This window comes from Coturnix japonica, chromosome 1, assembly GCF_001577835.2.
Source record: "Coturnix japonica isolate 7356 chromosome 1, Coturnix japonica 2.1, whole genome shotgun sequence".
Classification (NCBI taxonomy): Eukaryota; Metazoa; Chordata; class Aves; order Galliformes; family Phasianidae; genus Coturnix; species Coturnix japonica.
The window spans coordinates 45,801,066-45,822,269 of NC_029516.1; the positions used below are offsets into that span (position 1 = coordinate 45,801,066).

The 21,204-nt window shown below is 39.4% G+C and overlaps 1 protein-coding gene and 1 long non-coding RNA gene across 11 annotated transcripts in view; one reads left to right on the forward strand and one right to left on the reverse strand.

Annotated features, from left to right (window-relative positions):
- The window catches only part of TNRC6B (trinucleotide repeat containing adaptor 6B), a 121,076-nt gene that overhangs the window by 96,126 nt on the left and 3,746 nt on the right, over nt 1-21,204 (reverse strand). For 7 of the 10 annotated variants that reach the window (XM_032444658.1, XM_015860539.2, XM_032444638.1 and 4 more), the window contains exons 2-3: nt 9,146-9,218; nt 3,443-3,541 (exon numbers count right to left, since the gene is read on the reverse strand). In XM_032444658.1, the coding sequence (XP_032300549.1) occupies nt 3,443-3,496 (54 nt within the window). In that variant the 5' untranslated portion in view covers nt 3,497-3,541; nt 9,146-9,218. The remainder of the gene's footprint in view (nt 1-3,442; nt 3,542-9,145; nt 9,219-21,204) is intronic. The other 3 variants (XM_032444645.1, XM_032444684.1, XM_032444641.1) reach the window with 1 other exon arrangement.
- LOC116653458 lies at nt 10,560-19,346 on the forward strand. The gene is made up of 3 exons (XR_004307298.1): nt 10,560-10,643; nt 11,976-12,194; nt 19,249-19,346. It is a non-coding gene; the product is annotated as an uncharacterized LOC116653458 (long non-coding RNA).

Here is a 21,204-nt window from a genome sequence, read left to right on the forward strand (position 1 = left end):
TCTGAAGTGATGTAAACAGAAGGAAAATGCTAGTTCACAATTAGACACCAAGAGGCAAGAGAAATGAGAACACGAAGGCAGTAACATAAGAAGATTCTCACTAGCAGATAAGAACAGGTGGGTAGCTTGAAATAAAACAATGATTAACAGGTAACTTCTTCAATACGGTTTGATGAGCAGCACTGAACAGTGAGACCGAATAACAGGACAAGCTTTGACTTTCGCATTGCTGGTTTTGAAACAGCCATACTTGAAAAAGACAGAAGAAGCTGTTTTCCTACTTTCTCTCCTACAGCATGGAACTAAACCCACAATTCATAAACACCTTTCTATACACTATGCAGGTCATCATCTTCCTCCTCTGCAAGTTCATAGGTTTTTAGTGAATTATGAAGGATTATAAGGGCAGGAAGGGAGAAATATTACAACACTTGATGTGAAAATTTTAATTGCATTTTTGGGGAAAGATGTTTGCAACTTAAGCTCTGCCAATACTGAAATAATTTTAAAAAATATATTCCAAATCAGGCATAAACTTTTAGCTCCCCCTTGCAATAATTTACTGTAAAGGAACAACTGAGAAACAAAGTAGAAGTGTTGTCTGGGCAACAATCCTTAACAGATGGATAAAAATATCTGAAAAGAAATGAACCACAAAAAAGAAGCTTGCTGATATTTTCAAAGTTTTGAGTCTGCTAATGGAAAAAGCTCAATAATCGTATGTAGGAATTCAACTCACATAACATGAAATTAGAAAAAAGAAATCATAACCCAAGGAGCAGGAAAAATCGTTGGGTTTGAAGGAAGAATTTCTTAAAAAAAAAGAAAAAAAATGTAGAAAAGACTCAAAACAGACACCTCCCCACCACCACATTATTTCTATAAAGTGATACATTGTTGTGTGTTATACATGCTGATCAGTTAGATAAAATAGATCCAATATTTGCTGTGAAATAAGGCTTCCGCATCTGTCAAAAATAACTACTTAAAAAAAAACAACAAACAAACATATTTGAAAAAGGTTACTTTTGTGTGTGTTCTTTTCCCTCTTAGTGGAGTGATTATCATCTAATTATTGGAATCAAAAGTGTGCTATTGACAGCTGCCTGCTGTCTTTACCATGTTGATGCTATGCTAACAGAAAGCGTGTTTTCTGACAGCCTGGCAACAAAGAAGAAATCATGAGATATAACAATAGAGCCAGTTTAGATGAAAAGCCCTGGCAAGGAAACTGTCAAGACAGTAAGGCTCCCGAAGTCCAGTCTAGTCTACAGTGGTTTGTGGAGAGAGGAAAGCTCGCTCGTTGCTGGAAAACAATCCTTGAAAGAATGAATGACAAAAATAACAAATAAATAAATAAAACATGGTCTACCTTTCAGTCCCAACCCTATGACACCGAGTGGCCACAATGTTTAAAGCTATTTTGAGACTGGCACCATAAAAAGTTCATTCTTGCAGTACCCACATCTCCATACTCAGATGTTCATCACATTTCAGTGAAGGACATTTTGGTATCATCCCTAAAACCCTACAATACTTCACTCAAGCCTACCTCTACCTGCAATAGGAGAGAAATTCTGAACAATACAGTGAAATACACATTGCCTCAGTTTTTCTAGGACAGATCCTTCAACTGTTACAAAGTTCTCCTGTGACTATTACCTACACTGAAAACAAACACTGGGGCATACACTCCAGTGTGTAGCCCTGTGTATCACAGGATGAGGAGGACTTGATGTAGTCCTGAGAATGTTTTGCTTAACATATACCAATTCTGTGCAACTCTGAATCATACCTGTTATCCAAGCATATGCACTTAGGGATCTAAAGTCAGCTTAAAAGACTTTATTTGGAATTTAAGCTCTGCACTTTTTTGGGACACCTAATTTGGGATGAAGCTCATAATCTTTGCCATTCCAATTAAAATCAAGCACATCAAAGTACAGCATGTTTTTTATTGGAGGAAGAGTAAATTTCACAAGAGTGTTACCTCAGTCTGCTTTCTGCCACACAGACAAAAGAAAAAAAATAATACAAAGCTCATATATACACGCATTATATATACATATAAATACACACATACATGTATATATGTGTACATATGTGTGTGTATACATATAGACACACACACGAATACATATAACTTTTTGTGTATGTGTGTATATATCCATATACAAGCACTACAGCTTTCTGTGTATTTATATATCCATATGTAAGTACACACACACACAAACACACTGATTCTGTCTGATGATAATTAAGCACCAGTGACTATGCTGTTGAACACAATAATTAAACACACCATGATGTTTCCTCTCATCAGTATCCTCTACTGGTACTTGTAACCACATTCTTGTTCAGAGAAGCTTTCAACCGTCTGAGTGGGTGTAGGTGCATCCACAGATATGTTTTCATTTGTTAGTTCCTAACCTATTGAGTGATCCTTTAAATCCATTTAAAATTAACACAGTCCCCAAAGTACATACGGGACAACCATCAAGTCATTTCTATAATAATTAGTTACCTTCTAGCATGATGACTAGAGCTTAAACAATGTTTTGTTCTATTAGAGCATAAAACTACAAGAACATGTCCTCGAAAGCTACAGCCTGATAATGACAAAGTCCTGTAATGATTCCCTTTTTCAGCTGCAATTGCATTACAGGAAAACTACAAGCTAACAATGATTTGGATCTTCATGAACTTTAGAAGTCATTTTTTAAAGTGTATTAATTTCAAAGTTAATATAAATTGATTGAGAAAGGACTGTAAAATACATTTATAAACCTATTGAAAAATATGATAATGACCGTGACATTATGTAAACCAAAGTCATTCATGACTCAATACCTGCACCTTCAGGAAGTTGGTCTCAATAGCAAAAAGCAGGACATAACCACTATTATATTCAAGAGCAAACCTAACAACCTCGTCTCAACAATGTATGTGTAGTATCACAGATACCTTTACAGGTAACAGTCTGTCCAGCCTCACAACAAAGCACATGCTGATGCGTGCAAGGAGATGAAGTGATCAATCAATCAGTAATATAAACACAGATACCTGCACCCAAGACCTCACTTGCATGCCTACTTCTTCAAGTTAGTTAGCTGACAGGGTGGGTATGTAGGACAGAAACCTCAACAACTCCTCCAGTTCTAATAAACAGAATACAATCAAAGTTAGTATTTCTTGTCAAGAGTTCCCACATATCTTCCTGGCAGCACCCTAACGCAGATGCTTTCAGCCCTTAGCTTCCAAAAAAAGCTGGTATTCCTGAAAGCTTTTAAAAATGTTACTTTTAAATGCCTCCAGCATCATAAATATTATTTACTGCATGCAGTTATTTATTTAAAATATCACCAGTAGTCAACATTCACTCCACATATTTCCCATTTCAGCCAAGCAAGTTCTTGATCCGCCAAAATACCGTCCTGTTTACCTCACTGACCTTGGGACTGCCTTCCTCCAGTATTTCTCCCTCATCAGTTTGCATGGGAACAGGATCTGTGCAAAGCTCTGCAGAAATGCAAAATACTGCCTAAAAGATAAAAAGAAATATATATTTTTAAAAAGAATTATTTGCTGCCTTTAACAGTATTACACAAGATTGCAGTGCTTGACCAGGCTATGACCTTCTGCGTTCACATTCTGCACATATTCCCTGAATTTATGTTTTGCACAAACAAGGAAGGCATCTGCTATTCAGGATAAGATACAACTCTACTTAACAAGAAAAAAGCACCTAGCAGGAAATTGGTGTCTTTTCAATGTTAAAATGTGTCATTGTTGAGTATTTTTTGCATGCATTGCGTTCACTGATTAAAGCTATGGTCAATATGGAATAATCACAGACAGAAGAGGGGAGCAATTTTTTCTTACTAGAAACCAGCTTTTGTACAAATACAAGATTCACAGATTCAGCTTACAGTCTAAAGGTTATCAGTCTGAAATATTATCAAGACTACCAGTCATCCTAGGAGTTACTCTGAATTCTTATTTCAGAGATTTTCTCTTCAGCTTCATTTTAGAAATAAATATAGTCTAAGCTCTAAACGGTTCAGGAAGCAGATAAAGTCAGTCATCTTTATGTCGCTATTTCCAATCTAACAAAGGCCAACAGCTCCCAGCGCTTTCACTGTTCAGCTCTACTTGGTAACTTTTCAAATTTGCCTGACAGTATCAGTGCATTTCCAACAGAACAAATTCAACTTCCCAAATTACTACCTTAAAATTATTATCTCATTGAAAAATGCAATACAGTCAGAAAGACTTTGATTAAGAAGTTAAGAACATCTTTCACTCCAGAGTATATCTTTCACATGCAATTCAGCAGGAATCTCTAATTCAAAAAGGCAAGATATCTGCTATTAGCAGATCCATGATATTCCAGCTCTGTGGAAAGCTAAGGGCTCACACAAAGTTTAAAACAATAAATGAGCTGTTAGCCTTTAATAACTGTTCCTCTCAAGATGCTTAACTCCTCAAATGCACTAGCATTTAAATGCCTCTTAAAGTCTGCATGCCATATTTGCTCCTCAGACTACAGAGGTGCTGACTTCAGTATCACCTTCACTGCAGTAATTTCAAGCCTGAGAACTGACAATTTCAAGCACGCAAACTGTAATGAGGTCAGAAAGAGAAAGCTTTAAAAATGCGCCATCTAGGTACACATCTCTTCTGTCAAAGCTGGAGGCTGTTCATATGCAAAGGCTGTACTGCCTTCTGTGCACAGGTGGAAGACACCATTCACTGCTACAAAGTCAACACAAGAACTGACGAATAAGTTCCGCAAACAAAGGGTCTGAAGCTACAAAATGCTGCATACAGTTTAACAAGCCTTGCAACCAACAAACTGTTATGTTCATTAATATTACATAGTCTCAAGCAAAGCAGCAGCATTTTTCACAGACTTGCAGCACAGTAATATCCTTTCCTGGGTAAAGATGAACTCTCATAAAGCAGAACTCTCACCAAAATTGCCTCCCTCTTTTTCACAGGGTGTGAGGGATCTCAGAAGAATCTTGCCCTACTATCACAGCAGGTTCAGTTACAAACAATTTTATTTCCCCTTTTCACTGAATGCTAAACCTTTGAACTAGCACTGTCACTACAGATGTGGTGCTTCATCTTAGCCCATATCTTCACACACCAGCACAAGGCACAAAAGGTATAATCTTTCCAAATTAAGAAAATGCTTTCTGAACAGCTCATGAACTTGAAATGGGCAGGCTGTACAATCAATGCCACTACTGAGTGAATATATCGATCATTCTCAAACCTAAGATTTAGCTTAACAAATCAGGCATACTATGTTTATCCAAAATCTCCTCCAAATATTCAGATAGGACTTTTTGAAGTGCATGAAATAAGATCATTGAGATCCAACACAAGCTGAATGCGCTATTTCAGCTAGCAGTATAAGAAGATGCATTATTTTATCCCTTTGGTGCCCCAATCCATTGCATGCAAGTTAACTATGAATACAGTGTGACAAAACAGTTCTTTCTAGCACAACACAAATCAGTGCTCCGGAAATATCTTCAGCTTTCATCCCCTTCCAAAAACTCTACTGTAAATTACGAAGGGGCATAATCAATTCATACAGGATTAACAGCAGATTCATCTAAATTTCAGCCCTGTCTGCAGCATGTCACTGAACAACATTAATATATGCGAGACTAAAGTTTGTCACTTTAACAAGGAGATTAAGTAAACAAAGGCAGGAGCATCTCAAATGAAATACTGTATGAAATGTTCCTAAAGGAATTTGGAGTTAGGCTCTATTAGCCATATAATCCCCAAGCACAAAATACGTCTGTGCTGGAGTAACTTCCCTTCTAACAAATGAATGTGATAAGGACAGACCGTGGGGAAATTACAGCTGTAAGGCTGATAGAGAGAAGTTATTCTGCCAGTAGTCAGAAATCTGAAGTACCAAATGTTATGCAAGATACGCGTCATGCATGTGGCAAAGATCTTGCGTCCATACCAAGTGCTCTCCACCAAGGCGAGATCCCTGACCACAGCAAGGGCTCCAGCAGACAATGGATGGGCCCTGTCCATGGTACTTGACCACATTTCATTTCCCAGCCCAACCTCAGTTTGCCAGGGCACTGACTTCCTCATCTCACTTGGCAAGACCACATTCAAGCAATTGGGAAGCTCCACAGACTGTTGGACAGACAGACAGCATACAGCCCAAGAGCCAGAACTGCCAGAAGGACTGCTGTGGCACCAAAGTGACTTCAGATCAGAACTACAAGAAAGATGGAACTTGAGCTGCAGAAGCACTGAAGAGAGTTAATAAAATAAAGCAAGATCAGTAAGGTCAAAACAAGACCACTGCGAGGACTTGTCACTGTTCATTAAGTGTACTAGAAGAACTCAAATGTGAACCTCAGAACTGCTATGCTTATTTTCTGATATCTCCCCAATTATTAAAGGAAAAGGGCAAAAAGAACTAAGAAATAAAATTAGGAAAGAAGATAGAAGGGCTATAAGAACATCAGTAAGCAAGATGCCTCATGTAGGGGGGACTAAACACATCAGAACAATCCATAGCTCAGAGAGTGGAGTGAGAAGTAAAAGAAACTGCAATGGAGAAGGAAAAAGAAGAAAAAAAAGAAAAAATAGAAGAAAAAAAAGAAAAAAAAAGATTCACTTTTCATTTGCCCCACAATTCATCCACAACACAGGTTTTATCAGCTTCAATGTTCAAAACATAATTGATTTTACCACTGCATACAACATTCAGCTAGCATGAACTCATTCACATGGGATGGCAAGAAGCTGGAAGTTAAAAGGTTCTAACTTGGGGGAAAACAGAAATGCACAGAAAATATTAATCTTGCAACCGGTACAGGAAGAGCTTAAGGCCCTGAAGCCACAGACTGCAGGAGGAAGTTTTGCTGAGTACTGTCCTTTGATTGTATTTTTCCCCTGTGGATTTTGGCTTTTTTCAGGATACAAACTATGTAGTAACAAACTACATGGCCAACTTGATAGTATTTTTACCCACTTTCCTTAACTCCCTACAAAAGAAAGGATTCACACAGCCACTAGCATAAGAATGCTGCACTTCAAGCTTCCTTACTGCCAAAAGCAGACATCTAGGGATTCCCAAATCCCTGAGAAAGCATTTCTGCGGCAGACTTTTTTGTAGTAGTCATTACAACCGAGGATGACTTCACAGCCAAGGAAGTGACTGCCTACTGACAGCATACGAAGAATTAACAGTTATTTCATGTTGCTGGCAGTGTCAAACCTCTTAAGCTTGTGAGCAGAAAGTTAAAGATCACACTCAGGGTAGCTTCCTTATTTTGTACACAAAGGATGGACAGGCAGTTGGTACTGCCTGTAAGATTGAAAAGGAGGCAGGCAAAATAAGCAGTAATGTGATGCACTACATTCCCTGGGGATAAAGTTACATAAAGTTACCAGACAGTCCATTTAGAGTTTCAGATCTGACACCTATGAACAAAGCCACTCTTGGAAAAGGTCAAAGCATGATAATCCTCTTCTTTCATTCTTGCATATACACATCAAAATTACTTCAGATGGGACTGAAGTTCCTCAGCCTTTTTATTCATCTGAGGTCCTCTGGAAATACTTACTAGCTTCAGCGTGAGTGAAAAGCACTCCAGTGAAAGTCTGACAAAAGGTATGTCAACATACACCTAACAGATGCATATCTAAAGTTAGTGACAGATTTTAACTCTAAAATATAATACAGCAATTAGGAAAGGTAGAGACACTCACTAATGTGAACATGCTACCGTTCTTATGAACCTTAATGGCTAAGATAATGTTATCCTATCATAAAGTAATAAGGCTTCAGGCCAGATCAGCTTTAATGTTTAGTTCTATTTGTGTTCCATCACTTTCTCAAGCAAAGATGTACAGAATTTATTCAGCAGTAACAGGATGATTGGATACAGCTACCAGACATAAATACAGGGTAAGCACGACAGTGCAGAGCAGCCATTTTCTCACTATTGCATTCTAGAAAAGTCTGCAAGCAAAACCTAGCCAAACTTCCATAAATTCTTAAATCCATGAAGAGTAATCCCAATGAACAAGGTACTTCCTCAGTCTGACTTTCCCTCACACAGGAAGGCTGATTATTCAGAAACATAAGAGCCTCATCAGCAAGAGAGCTGGAATCCAAATGTCTTGAATTTTGCCAGGCATCAAATAATCATCACCAGAACCAAGCACCTTATCTAATTACTACATGGGTCTTTCAGCACTATTTCTTCAGATTGCCAGCAGCAATCACAGAACAAAGAGGAAAATATTGTCTTTCATTTGATATAGAGAAAAGAAGAGCTTTATAATGTAAAATCAATTGTGGTTCCTATGCATTGTGAAGTCTGAATCAGCTATGGCCCACAGAAAAACCCTCAAAGGATGGCAAGGCTGTCACCATTACAGATCATCAGCAAAACCTGAAGGTGCTCTCAAGAGCACAAAGCAAAACAAGCACACAAATGCTCTTCAGAACACAGCGAACTTGTGCCACCTTTGTAAACAGGAGTTCAAATAAAGGCAGTACTACACAGAACTATGTCCTAAATGAAACTGTTCATTTTACTAACATAACAGTTTTGATAGATCATTGCAACCACTGGCCTTTATGTACATGTGTAGACAAAATATGTTAATTTTCAACAGATTATCTAGTTATATTGCTACAGTTTCTACATTACATGGAGTTTGTTCTCACTGTACAAAAGCAACACAGAATTTAATACGTCGAAAAAGAACGTTAGAGTTTTTGTCAATTTAAATGAGTTACGATATATAAGCAAGAGCATCCAGAAGAAAAAATAAAGCTTAAATTTAAATTAATTGCTTATAGAAACTAAAAACTTGCAGAAATTAGTGGCTTTGAAAAGGAATTAATTTATGATGAGATTCTAAAGAAAGCCAACATACAAACCAACTGTAGCTGACATACACAAATCCCATCAGGCAGCAACATAAAATCTTTCATATCCAATCCAACCAGAAGTAACAAACTGGAAAAATATATCCAATGGCAGCAATGTGTTGTACAGATGGTTAAAAATTAGTATGGGTAGATGTACATCTCACCTTCAACTTTCAAGAACGCAATATTGAACTTCAGTTGATTTTTTACCTTTGACAGTTTCCAAGGGCTGCCAAAGCCCACAAGGATCCGTCCTGGCTACATTCAGTGCAAAAACGAAACTCTAGAAGACAAATATATATATATATATTAAAACATTAATAAATCAGACATCCAACATAGTCTTTACTAAATAAAAACCACGTAGAAATGGAAGACAGTTGCCTCTGAAGCTCAGCAATGCTTATTTACAAAGTATTTACAAAATGTCACAGTTACCTTGTCAGATAACATGGAGTAAATAAAAACTTGTAATTGCAAAAGAACAACACAGTTTCCTTTCCCTCAATGTAACGTATACAATATTGAGCAGATGGGGAAGAAAAAGAGCTGCAGTTACACACATTGCTAATCAAACGCTCACTCTTCACTATTCTCCTACCTCAGCTGCTACCCTAATCTAGGAAATTATTCTCCCAAGACAAGAAAGTCACATGTTGCAAAGTGATTTATTTGCTGATCCTTAGGGCCAAATTTGGATTTAATGTTTCAGAAACTTAAGACTTTTACAGAATAAAGCTGTACCACTCCTGGAAATGCATTTTAAGCTACCTTCAAGAAAACCCCAAAACCACAATACAGTTTATTAATTCAAGAAATTATTACTTACCCATCCCCCAAAAATTAGGCCAACAACCAGAACAACAAGTTCTGAGAAAAAAAGGATGCTTATCCTGTGACCTACCAAGCCATTTAAGAGGCAAGACCATTTGACGAAGACTGACAGTAAGCTAACCAGCCACCAGAATAAATTCCACATGCTGCAGCCTGACATTAAATTCTGCCTGAAAACGCATCTTGCGTGACAGAAACATCAAACTGATCCTGAGCAGGATATTTCTCTTCCAAGATTTTACTGTTGTTATCAAAGTCTGTAGAAACTTTGCCATTGGAACCACTTGTTGGGAGGGGGAAAGGGAAAAAAACCAAACAAACAAGAAAAAAAGCTTTTTGTGGTTTAACTCAGCAGGCAGTTAAACATCACACAGGCATTCACTCAGTCACCACCGCAAGTGGGATGAGACAGAACTGGAAACAGGGTACAATTCATGGACTGAGATAAAACCTATTTACTAAGGCAGAAGAGGAAAACAATCAAATATGAAATGGTAACTATATAGATATAGCCACAATGCAATTACTTGTCACATGCTGAGTGAAACCCAGCTAACAACACAACTGCCTGCCAGCCAATATCCTGCCAACAACACAACTGCCCACCATTCTCTGTTGACTGACAACCAGCAACCCCAGAGCAACAATTGCCCCAGGACAACTCCCCCCAGTTTTACAGCCTTCTGTGTTGGGTCAGGAGGTACGGAATACTCCTTACTCAATTCAGGCCAGCTGTCCTGGCTCCACCCTGCCCTCTGCTGCCACACCATAAAGGCAGCAACTGTTGCCTTTGAGCTGCCTGGCCAGGCACCAGGTGAGCACCCATCATGCAGCAACAACCAACGCAGTGGCACACTGTAAATACTATACACATGTACGCACGTTATCATTTTCTCATTATAATCATATTACCCTTTTCACAACAGTTTTGAACTGCTTGACCTATTTTGAACCACTACCTATCTGTAGGTACAGGACTGAAATGTTAGCCTTCCTTCGGAAATGAACATGAGAAACAGTACAGACCCACAGGCACAACATGCTACCTTCTCAATCAGTTTGAAATAGTTTTCCAAAGTGAGCACTACCACCTTAACAACATGATGTCCCAAAGGCAATAGCAGCCTCATACCTAAATTGAGTACAAGCAAGACGTTTTAAATTGTTGCTACAAATTAAGGATCTGGAGAATGAAGTCTAATAAAACCCTAACTCCCAATTTATTTTGCAATAAGTGAGTGCATACCCACACTATTGTTAGTAAATGCTCCATCTTTCCCTATTGATTTCTAAATGCTATAGAAGTGAAAACTGAATTGTTCAACTAAACAATTATTTATCATCCACCTGCCTGAAACACATCCAAAACATCCAGCAATGTCATTTAGAACAGTATTATTTATCCATGCAGTCCAGTACACAACACCTTATAGGTGAAGTAAAAGACTGTTGTTGGCTGAAAATGCACATCTGACATCCACCCCCATCCAATGACAGTATCAGCCAAAAAGTAAGTCTAACATCTATGCCACTTCAGAACAGAAAAAGATCTGAAGGTGGATAGCCCTGAAAGCCAACACTTAATGGGCTGCATTAGAAGAGGGGTGGCCACAGGGAGAGGGAGGTGACTGCCCCTCTACTCCGCGCTTGTAAGGCCCCAGAGGGAGTACTGCATCCAAGCCTGTGGCCCCCAGTACAGGAAGGATGTGAAGCTGCTGGAGTGGGTCCAGAGGAGGGTCACTAAGATGATCAGAGGGCTGGAGCACCTCTCCTATGAAGAAAGGTTGAAGGAGCTGGGCTTGTTTAGCTTGAAAAGAGAAGGCTCTGGGGAGACCTCGTTGCAGCCTTCCAGTACTTGAAGGGAGCGTACAAGGAGGGGGAGAGGATTTTTACATGTTTTGGCAGTGATAGGACAATTCCTTTAAACTAAAACAGGAGAAATTTAGGTTATAAGTTAGGAAGAAATTTTTAGCTCAGAAGGTGGTGAGGCACTGGCACAGCTGTTCACAGAAGCTGTGGTGCCCCATCCCTGGAGGTTCAAGGACAGGTTGGATGGGGCCCTGGGCAGCTGAGCTGGTGGGGGGGCATCCCTGCCCATGGCATGGGGTTGGTAGTGGATCTTTTAAGTTCCCCTCCAATCTAAGCCATTCTATGATTCTATGAAGTACTGCAGAATGTAGCAATAAAACCCATTTTTTTTCCCCAGGGAGTCTGCTATAGGATGGATGCCGAAATACCACAGCATTAGTATCTAGCAAAAGCACTAAAAATTCCAGCCAAGCCACCAAATGCTTATGAACCACTAATGTCTCCACAGGAAGAGATAACTGCTGCTAATTACACCAATAACATGTCCTACCTCATCACAGAATCTTGGTCGCGAAAAAGAGTATGGATTCCTATCCCTAATAAGAGAAGGCCTCAAGTGAGTATCTATCAAAAGACTGATCATTTTCCTATGGCTATTGTAAAAAATATAAAGCTGTGTTTCTAGCACAATAATGATGTTAATTAGCAAAACCAAAGTAGCTCAAAAAACTAGACTGGGTTAAAGGCAGAATATGACATGCAGATGAGTAAGACTGCAAAGACAGTACAGCAAGGAGAATCCCAGCATCTGCAGCAGTCAGAATGAATGTAAATATTACAGATACATCTCCTAACTCAGATCCTCAAATTATCTAATTCTGTCAGCAGCTTTGGGACGTGTCAACGTGCTTGTCTGGACTGCAAACGAAAAAATTATTAAGAAAAGCAGACACAGTTTGATTACGTAGCCACCAAGTGCCCAAGAGAAACAAGAGGGGAGTGAAAACAAAAATGAAAGCAAAGAAATCCCAGCCACAACTTAGGCATCTCTCAAAGGACAAAGTTGGGAGGGATCCTACCTTTCCCTCCCCAATACTCTGACATGTCTTAAGAACTAACCAGTTAATAACACGTACTGATTTAATACCCAGGTGCACTGTGACATCAGACTCAACATGTTACTTTGTCATTATGGAAACAATTCATTATATCTACAAGCTGCTGCAGTACATAAATTGTCATACTTTGACACACCAGTCCCACATGCACATACAGTGCAGCCTCCACAACATTCCCCATGCAGTTCAGGCTCTCATACTGCTAACTGCAGCAATTCATTTAGCTGAGGTAAGATATCTGAAGCTGCAGAATATCCCCTACAGTCAGGACTGCCAGGCTAACTTTTCCCCTTAAGTATTTTTTAGGGAGCTTACCAAGTTCATGATATACAGCAAGTACCTCCTTTCTGCTCACATCACATAAGCTGCCTCTATAGGAACACCACAGTATTCCAGGTGCACAGAACTGGAAGGAATAGTTTACAACCAGTAAAACGTCTTCTTCAAACTCTCCCTGTAATCTCCTATCTGAATCTGGATCACACCAATAACACGTGTGACAGAATTTCCTACTGGCTGAGAGATTTCAGAACAGCAGGGAATACTAAAAATATTTGCAGCTGAGAGGAAGAATGGGGTGAAATTTGTTCCTTATTTAAGGACTGAGATAACGCATCCAGGTGCACTCAAGGAAAGAAGGTTTGTAATTCTGAGAACTCCTGAGTATTAATTACATGTAAAAACGAATCTCATTAATAATTGTTGGGTATGTAATCCTATTTTGAAAGAATGACGACATACAAACATCACTGAACTGGCCAACACTTAAGAACACATCAATTAATTCAGAACCTACTGCCCTGTCTTAACAGCAGCTAAGCCACAAGATACTCCGGTTTTAGTTTTGCAAGCCATAACTGACTTCCAGGAACAAGAAGAGACCCACCATACATCTAAGTTAACAGCACACACCAAAAAAATGTAAATTTTTCCAGTGGCTATTATTTAGGTGCCATTTAAAAAAAGGTTCATCATATAGTTAATCAGCAGGTGGCATTTGCTGAATTCACTACAGCATTTTGCTGGTGACTGCTTGTGCTTAAGGTGTATGTATGGGAAACTGGTAATCACAGCCTGAACCTCTGATTAATCAGCTGAGGCAAGTTTTGGGTCAACTGTGGGAGCACAGGCGAGGGTAATTCAGCTGTGCTCCCGGAAGGGGGGGAGCCTGACTCCACCTCCTCTAGACCTCATTTAAGGGCTGACCACCACTGAAGCAGCATCTCTTTGAGATTGCTCCTTGGTGGAGGTTGCCTCAGTGTTTTCCAGCAGACTGAAGGCCTCTATTGGGTGAGTCTTTCCTTTAAATAACCTTTTGGATACTTATCACCACCTCTCCTGTACCATCTTTGCATTATTGTCACTATACATCACTGTACAGGCGTACAACATTACATAGTGACAAACTGTTCCTCCAATTGGAATAGCTGCCACAAACAGAAAAAGTATATATATATATATATATATATATGTGTGTATATATATATATATATAAAATTATTTTTTTTTCTGAGCTTCTGGCATTAACTAAGAGCTTTCCTGAGTATGATTTGCATTAATTTTATTTCTGACTAGCAACAGCACATTTGGAGAGAAAAAGGGGGTCTCACCACTGCCGTTTAAGTATCCCAAAATGTTTGACAGCAGTAAATTTTAAACTCTGTTCCAACTTACACACTGCAATGCTTCTGATAAAGCAACAACGCACACATGTGCTCCTTCCAAAAGGCCTCAAGCTGTCTAAAATCATCACCTCACAAAAGCCAGCTGACATAACTACACAAAAACATGACATTTCCAATTAGGAAATTGAGAAGATGGCCCAAAGCAATTCCCAACTTCAAAATAGCACAGAAATATTTCATTCCTTTCTCTCCCTCCCATCTACAGAACACTTTCACTGCAAAGGCCATGATCTACCATAAGAATTGTCCAAGACAATCCATATTGCCAAGTTTCATCACAGTAGTCCTTTACTGCATTTCACTTCCCAAGACTAAAGAAGGAAATGTAATTTATAATCATCTAGGAACAATGAAGTAGGAAAAGAGACCCTAGTGGTGTCTGAGAAAGAATTGACACCACTCTTCTATAGTATTTAGAACCACTCATTTGCCCTAATTAGGTGGAAGGAAATCCTGAAGATGCCCCTCAAGGAAAAAATAACTAAAGATACAATTCTAAATAATGCAGCCAGGAAGAAAGGGAAAAAAGCAGAAATGCTTTTTTTGTTGTTGTTGTTTTTTAAAGTAAGAAACAGGAAAACAGCATTCAGCAATAGGAGTCAAGTGCTGCACAAAAAAATCACCACAGTGTTCTATAGCAAAACACGACATGAGATGAGACATCCATTATGTTTAATTCAGTGTTGGCTGCACGACTTCATACCTTCGTTCAATATTAACTTATCTGCACTGAAGTTGTCTGCTCTAGATGGAAAATGACTCAACTGTTAATGTAGATCTGACACAGTCACTTTCAACAATACACATAACTATAACTTAGAATAGATACCCTGCGTGGCCTGTTCTTCTAAGGGACTGTAAGAACAGAAGGACTATGCAAACATTATGTCATGAACCTACAGGTACCAAGCATAAGCCCCAAACCACAGCAATTGAGTCCTACACCAAGAGCCCAAGTATAAATTAAGAAAACCACTTCATGAAGTAAAATACTGCTTAAGTCTGGTCTGGTGGTTGGCGACCGTGCCCATGGCAGGGGGACTGAAACTAGATGATCATTGTGGTCCTTTTCAACCCAGGCCATTCTATGAATCTAAGATCTGCTAAACAGACAACTGCATAACATGAAAAAAAAAATCATTTTAAAATCCTAGTTATAGGACTTTTTCTAAGCAACTAATAATATTTCTTAACTAATGTCTGTATAATTTATTTTAAAGCAAAAATTGTGATCACTTGATCACATGGACACTGGATCACCTGTCACATGCAGGATAGTAGTTAAGAATGGCAGCTCTGTACAACAAAAATGGTGCAGTCAGATTCCCTATACAGAAAATCCTGTCTCTAGCTCCTGAGTCTGAAGACGACCTTGAAAAATGAACAGAAGACAGAACATTGCATTGCCACCTCCCCAGTGTTCCAAAACATTTACACAAACAACATCCAAGGTGCCAAGTGTTCCTCCTCTCACTAAAGGAAAAAGAGATTGTTATGTGTGCTTTTTAAGAACATTTTGCTTGCACCTTTTTGATGCTTCCCAACACATAAAGAAGCAGGAAAGTTCTCTTATTTCCTGTTCATTTTTGGGTTTGCTAAAGAATTCATGAAAAACCACAGTGAACTTAAGATGTATTTTTGTCTCTAGTTTGCTGCAGCAGCCTACCCTACGTTACAGATCACTTCTCTATTGTAAGCAAGGTTAAATCCCAACTGCTGCCAGCCCAAGGCCACTCACTGGCTAAGCCTGCCAAACTCCTTTGTGCACTGCCCCCTCTATTCAGTGTGGCTGAAGCATATCTATACTTTGTATATATAAAATTACGTGTGCGTGTATGTGTATCCCCCAAACTGCTTCTACTTCTTCCTCAAACCCTTCAACGCTTCATCCCCATATTTCATGTGAAAACTATCAAAATTGAGGATCTTGGAAGTGTGTTTTATCTTGCCTGACCAACCACATCTTCTTGAATCAAACTCTATGTTCACTGATCTAATCTTTGCAAGCTCTCCAGAACGCAGGGCACTCCCCCTTGTGCTCTGCCCACTGCAATCTCCACTGGACAGGCAGCAGCATGCTATATTTTGAAGATGATTGAAGCATCTAGGAACTAAAATGTGAGGAACTGAGAATACTGGCTACGTTTTCAGCTCTACATGAAAGTTTTACTTAGTTAATGTAATGAAAGAAATTTTTGAGTAAAGTCAGAAACAAACTATTACAATATAAAAAGCCCAAGTCATTTCTTTCAATTGTTCATCTTATGCGCACTTAGGTATCCAAAACAAATGCTTTACAGGCACAAATGAGAGCTATTTCACACTGCTAGTATGGCTTCCCCCACGATAATAGCAACAATGATCGGAATCTTAATGGCACACAAGCAGTCATTACCATGAGCATTACAAATACGGTGTAATTTAATGGTGCCCTGGTGGCAAAAAACGGGGATGCAGTTAAGACATGCAAAGTGCGAGCAATCCATTTACACAGCACTCCCAAAGCTGTGTAGACTTCTCTCAGCGCTCCCAAAACTTCAGCACTGCTGAAGCAAACAAGCAGAACAAAAGCAAGGCTTTATTTCAGGATATTTGCAAAACGAGGGAAAGCCTTATGAAAACCGAGGACCTGAGTTCCAGAGTGGGAAGGGGAACAAGAGGGGTGGTAAGCTAGAGCAGACCTTAAGCATTTTTGTCTATCTTAAAACACGAGAGAGAAGACAACTTCGCAACAGCTCGACTTTAAACCTGAACTCTACAAATAACTTTACTGCTAGTAATTCCATCCGAATCATCACATCAGGTTATTTATACCATGAGAGGGAGACGACTCAAGATCGAAGTTTTCCTTTTCATCTAGAAGTATCAGTTATGAAGACCTATGTAACAATGTCTGTCAAACACAGCGACAGAAACAAACTAAAAACTGATAAAGTAGGAAACAGGCGCCTCGTGCCCTGGAAAAAAAGGGTGGCTTATCGGTCCATTGACACATTTAAATGGGAACTTCCAGGGATGATTTAAAAGACAGCACCATTAAAATCCTTCTAACACACCACAGGATTGGGAGATAACGCCCTTTCAAACTCTTCAGTTCTTACTATAGGTACATATTATCATAAAAAAAAATATCACAATCTTCTTTCTTAAAACACTGCTGCTAACTCCAATAGTGATACACAAACAAGGAAACAAGAACCTCCGTTGCATAGAGAAGCTCTAGATCTTACAGCCTGTAATGCAGCTTAGGGTGGACATACCATCAGATTGGGCTGAGACAGAGCTGGGAGGACGATGGGGGGAGGTTCTGAATAACTGACTATTTTAAGCTAAGGCATTTTATTTGACTTCCCACTAACATGATTATTTATGCAGAGAGAAGTTCAAATCTTAACACTATTAACGTCGAAGGAAAAAAAAAAGAAATACGAAGCTGTTAAGCAAATTATTCTGAACTACAAATGCAAACATCAACTTTCAACATACCCAGCTGCCAAGTTCAGCTTCATCAATATTTACAGCTTGACAACAATCTGAATGGTACTTCTCAGCTATTTAGGTGCCTAAGAAAAAGACAGGAAGCTAACTTTCAAAAATCTGCTCTATATTTAACAATGTTATTTCAGCCCTTCAAAGAAATGAGGCAATGCATTTCAGTTTTCTGGCATTGTTTTTTTTCTTTTTTACATTTAAAAAGAATATGAAGTTATTTGTGACAACTCGTCCTCAACAGCGCAAACTCTGGTAAAGGCACTCAGTGAGGACAGCTGAGTGTGGAACTACTTGTAGGAGAAGTTTAGGACCTGCTGAAGCCAGTGCCCCAAACCTTCCATTGTTTGGGGCTGGCACAAGGCAGCTCTTCAATACTATGCGGCCCTGTACTTAAAAGGTGGGCAGTCAGCATTTGTTTTTGCAGTCAGAAATACTGAATTCTGCCTTTTGGCAATACATGATAACGGATTTTCACAGCCCTATCATATCTAAAAATGTAACTCTTCAAATTTGTTCCTGGTTTTGAACATTTTTCCACATTTAAATGGGGGATTTCGTTCACTATTAAATTTGAAAATGAACTAATATGAATTCCCAGCTGTTTTTTCAGTTGCAGCTTCGTAAAACTGAGGTAACATTTACATGGCCAGATTCCTTCCACAGCGAGGCAGGGCCAAGTGAAGCTGATATACAGTATTCATGCAGAAGACATTACCAGTTTATCTAGTTACCCGAACTGGTGAAAGTATCATCCAACCAGGCTAAGCATGGGGTTAGAACTGCAGACAACCAGACCAATCATGTCTTTGTGGTCCTGCCCGCCCTAAGGCCACCGCTACTGTATGCGGTCAGGAGGATTTTCCATGGCTTATTAGGCAAGGTCAGAAGTATTTGATACAATGGGATTTACACCTTTGGTCTGAAACGTTTCTGCCCACACTAATTCACCTTTTGAAAAAGAGAAACACTTCTTGATTTGAATGCATTCTCTCCAATAGAGAAGTTCACTTCCAATAAGAGAGGAGGTGACTGGCCGATTTTATTTCCCTGCATACTTACTTCCTCTGTAAACACACTGGCAGTGCCAAAGTGCTCTTTATTTAACTTCTTAGGAGCTGTTAAATTCAGCTTAAAAAGAAATAAAACAAGAAATTCAAACACAAGTTTCAGAACGTGCGTGTTCTAACTGCAATGGAACTACCACATTTACAGCAATAGAACAATATTGTTATAATCGTGACAAACATACCCCAGAAAATTCCTCAAGAATTCCAACCCAAAACAAAGAACAAAACAAAACCCCACCAAGGTGACAGTAACTGACAACATCATAGAGCAACTATTTGATGCAACCTTATGGCCTTCTTTCTTACAGTGATTTCCAGCTGCTTCAGATCAAGGATGGCCCAGAATTCATCCTGCAGTGAAGCATGCATTGTTTTTTTGCAAGAAGCTGAGGCAAGCAAACACATCACATTCCTTTACCTCAGAGACAAAACATTTCACTCCACTACTTGATCCTAAGTTTGCATTCAAGACATCAGCTTTCCTGTGAGATTTCCCACCTACTAATCTTAACTCACAATATCTGAAGCCAGCGTGTAAAAACCAGAAAGCTGGGTTATGTGAAGCAGGGTATCATTGTATGAGCGAAGGAAGCAAATGTACAATGTGACTTCACCTTGTACTTCTGGAAAAACTTAGGACTTATCAAGTTATGATATCACAGCGTAAAAAAGCAGATTCTGCTGTCGGCTGTAGCAAGAAAATAAAATGTAGTCCAAAGCATTTCAGCTGTCTCCAGAAAAGGGAATCAGCTTATTTCTAAGGAACCACGAAACATTCCAGTAGAGAAGGAAAAGGTTTTCAATTATACAAGTGAAGGTCTCAGTAACCCACATCTCCTCAGCCGCAGACAGCGACTAAGAGGTCTGTATCTGCAGCTAGGCCGTGCTGATACAAGGCGCCTGGGTAATTCATAACTCTTGACTGTAGGATGAAGTCAAGAGGGACTGATGTTAACATGGGGATCACCTCAGGGCCAAAGCATGTTTAAGGCACTGCATGCTGGCAACCCCAGGAGGGTTCCTGCCCTCTCCTCGAGAGGAGCCCATTCCTACCATGAGCGTGGTTCAGAGATGAGGCTCTCATAGGGATCACAGGGCCCTGGAGGTCAGCAAGGACTGCCTCAGAGCAGCCCAGAGATTTGTCTGTTCCGATAACACACCAATCTAATAAACCAAACTTAAAAGAAGAGTGCTGGCCTTGAGTTTTGCAAACATACAGCGTCTTCATTTGAAATCACATTTACAATTTCACTTGTGAAACTTGTCTACTACTGCCACGTGACAAATACTGTAAAGGACCACAAGGCACAATAAGTGCTGTAAGAAAAGCAAGACTAAGATAGGGAAAAATGCGGTTTCAGGATAGAAGATCATCAGAAGAACAGCTAAAGAAAACATTTGTAACTACTGGAGAAGCTGGAATCTGACAATCTCCAAATTCAGAGAAGTTATCAGCATAGGTACAAACTAATGTTCCTTGTAGACCACTACTAAATCCAACAGCACAATGGAACAGACTCCAAAGGCAGAAGCCTTCACTGCCAAAAACTGATAACACTAATGAAAAAGCCTCGGTCAGGTTGTTGCCACTATAGTGCATTTCACTGCACTCTCAATAGCTAAAATGAAATCACAGAAATTAGATCAACTAAAAACGTTACTGAGCTATTTTCTTCCTTGCTCATTGAGATGGCTTAGAGGGCTCTTCCTCACACAGCACCCTATTATTGTATCACCTTTTGCTTAATCCTCTGTCGGGCTATTTAAAATTATCAACCCTTTGTTTTGCAACTTTGCTTCTTATCCTCTCATCCTCTAATTAGCTTTTCAGCCTTCAATCTTCTGCCTGACAGGGTCAAAATATACCGCCTCTCAGTTTATACTGGGCACATTTATTCTGACCAGTCCCCTAGAGCAGCAGGAATTCTGTCTTACAGTAGCTCCCATTTCTCCTGTCAAACAGCCCATTTCTCAAAAAACCCAAGAGCTAAACTAAGAGCCACCTTTAAATGTATTTTACTTACCCTTGTAAACCAATGTCTTTTTTCCCCCCAGTCAATCACTTATTTTCAGACTTTTCACGGAGGACCCATTGTGCTTTTCCTAATCTGCACCCGTTACATCAGGAAATACACATAAGATATCTGATTTCAGAACTTCTAAAGCTGGCGAGGCCCAGAAACGCAATCCGTACTGAGTAGCTGAAACTGGAAAAGGTCATCTCCATAGCTCACGACATGGTAAACACGGAGAACATCCAAACT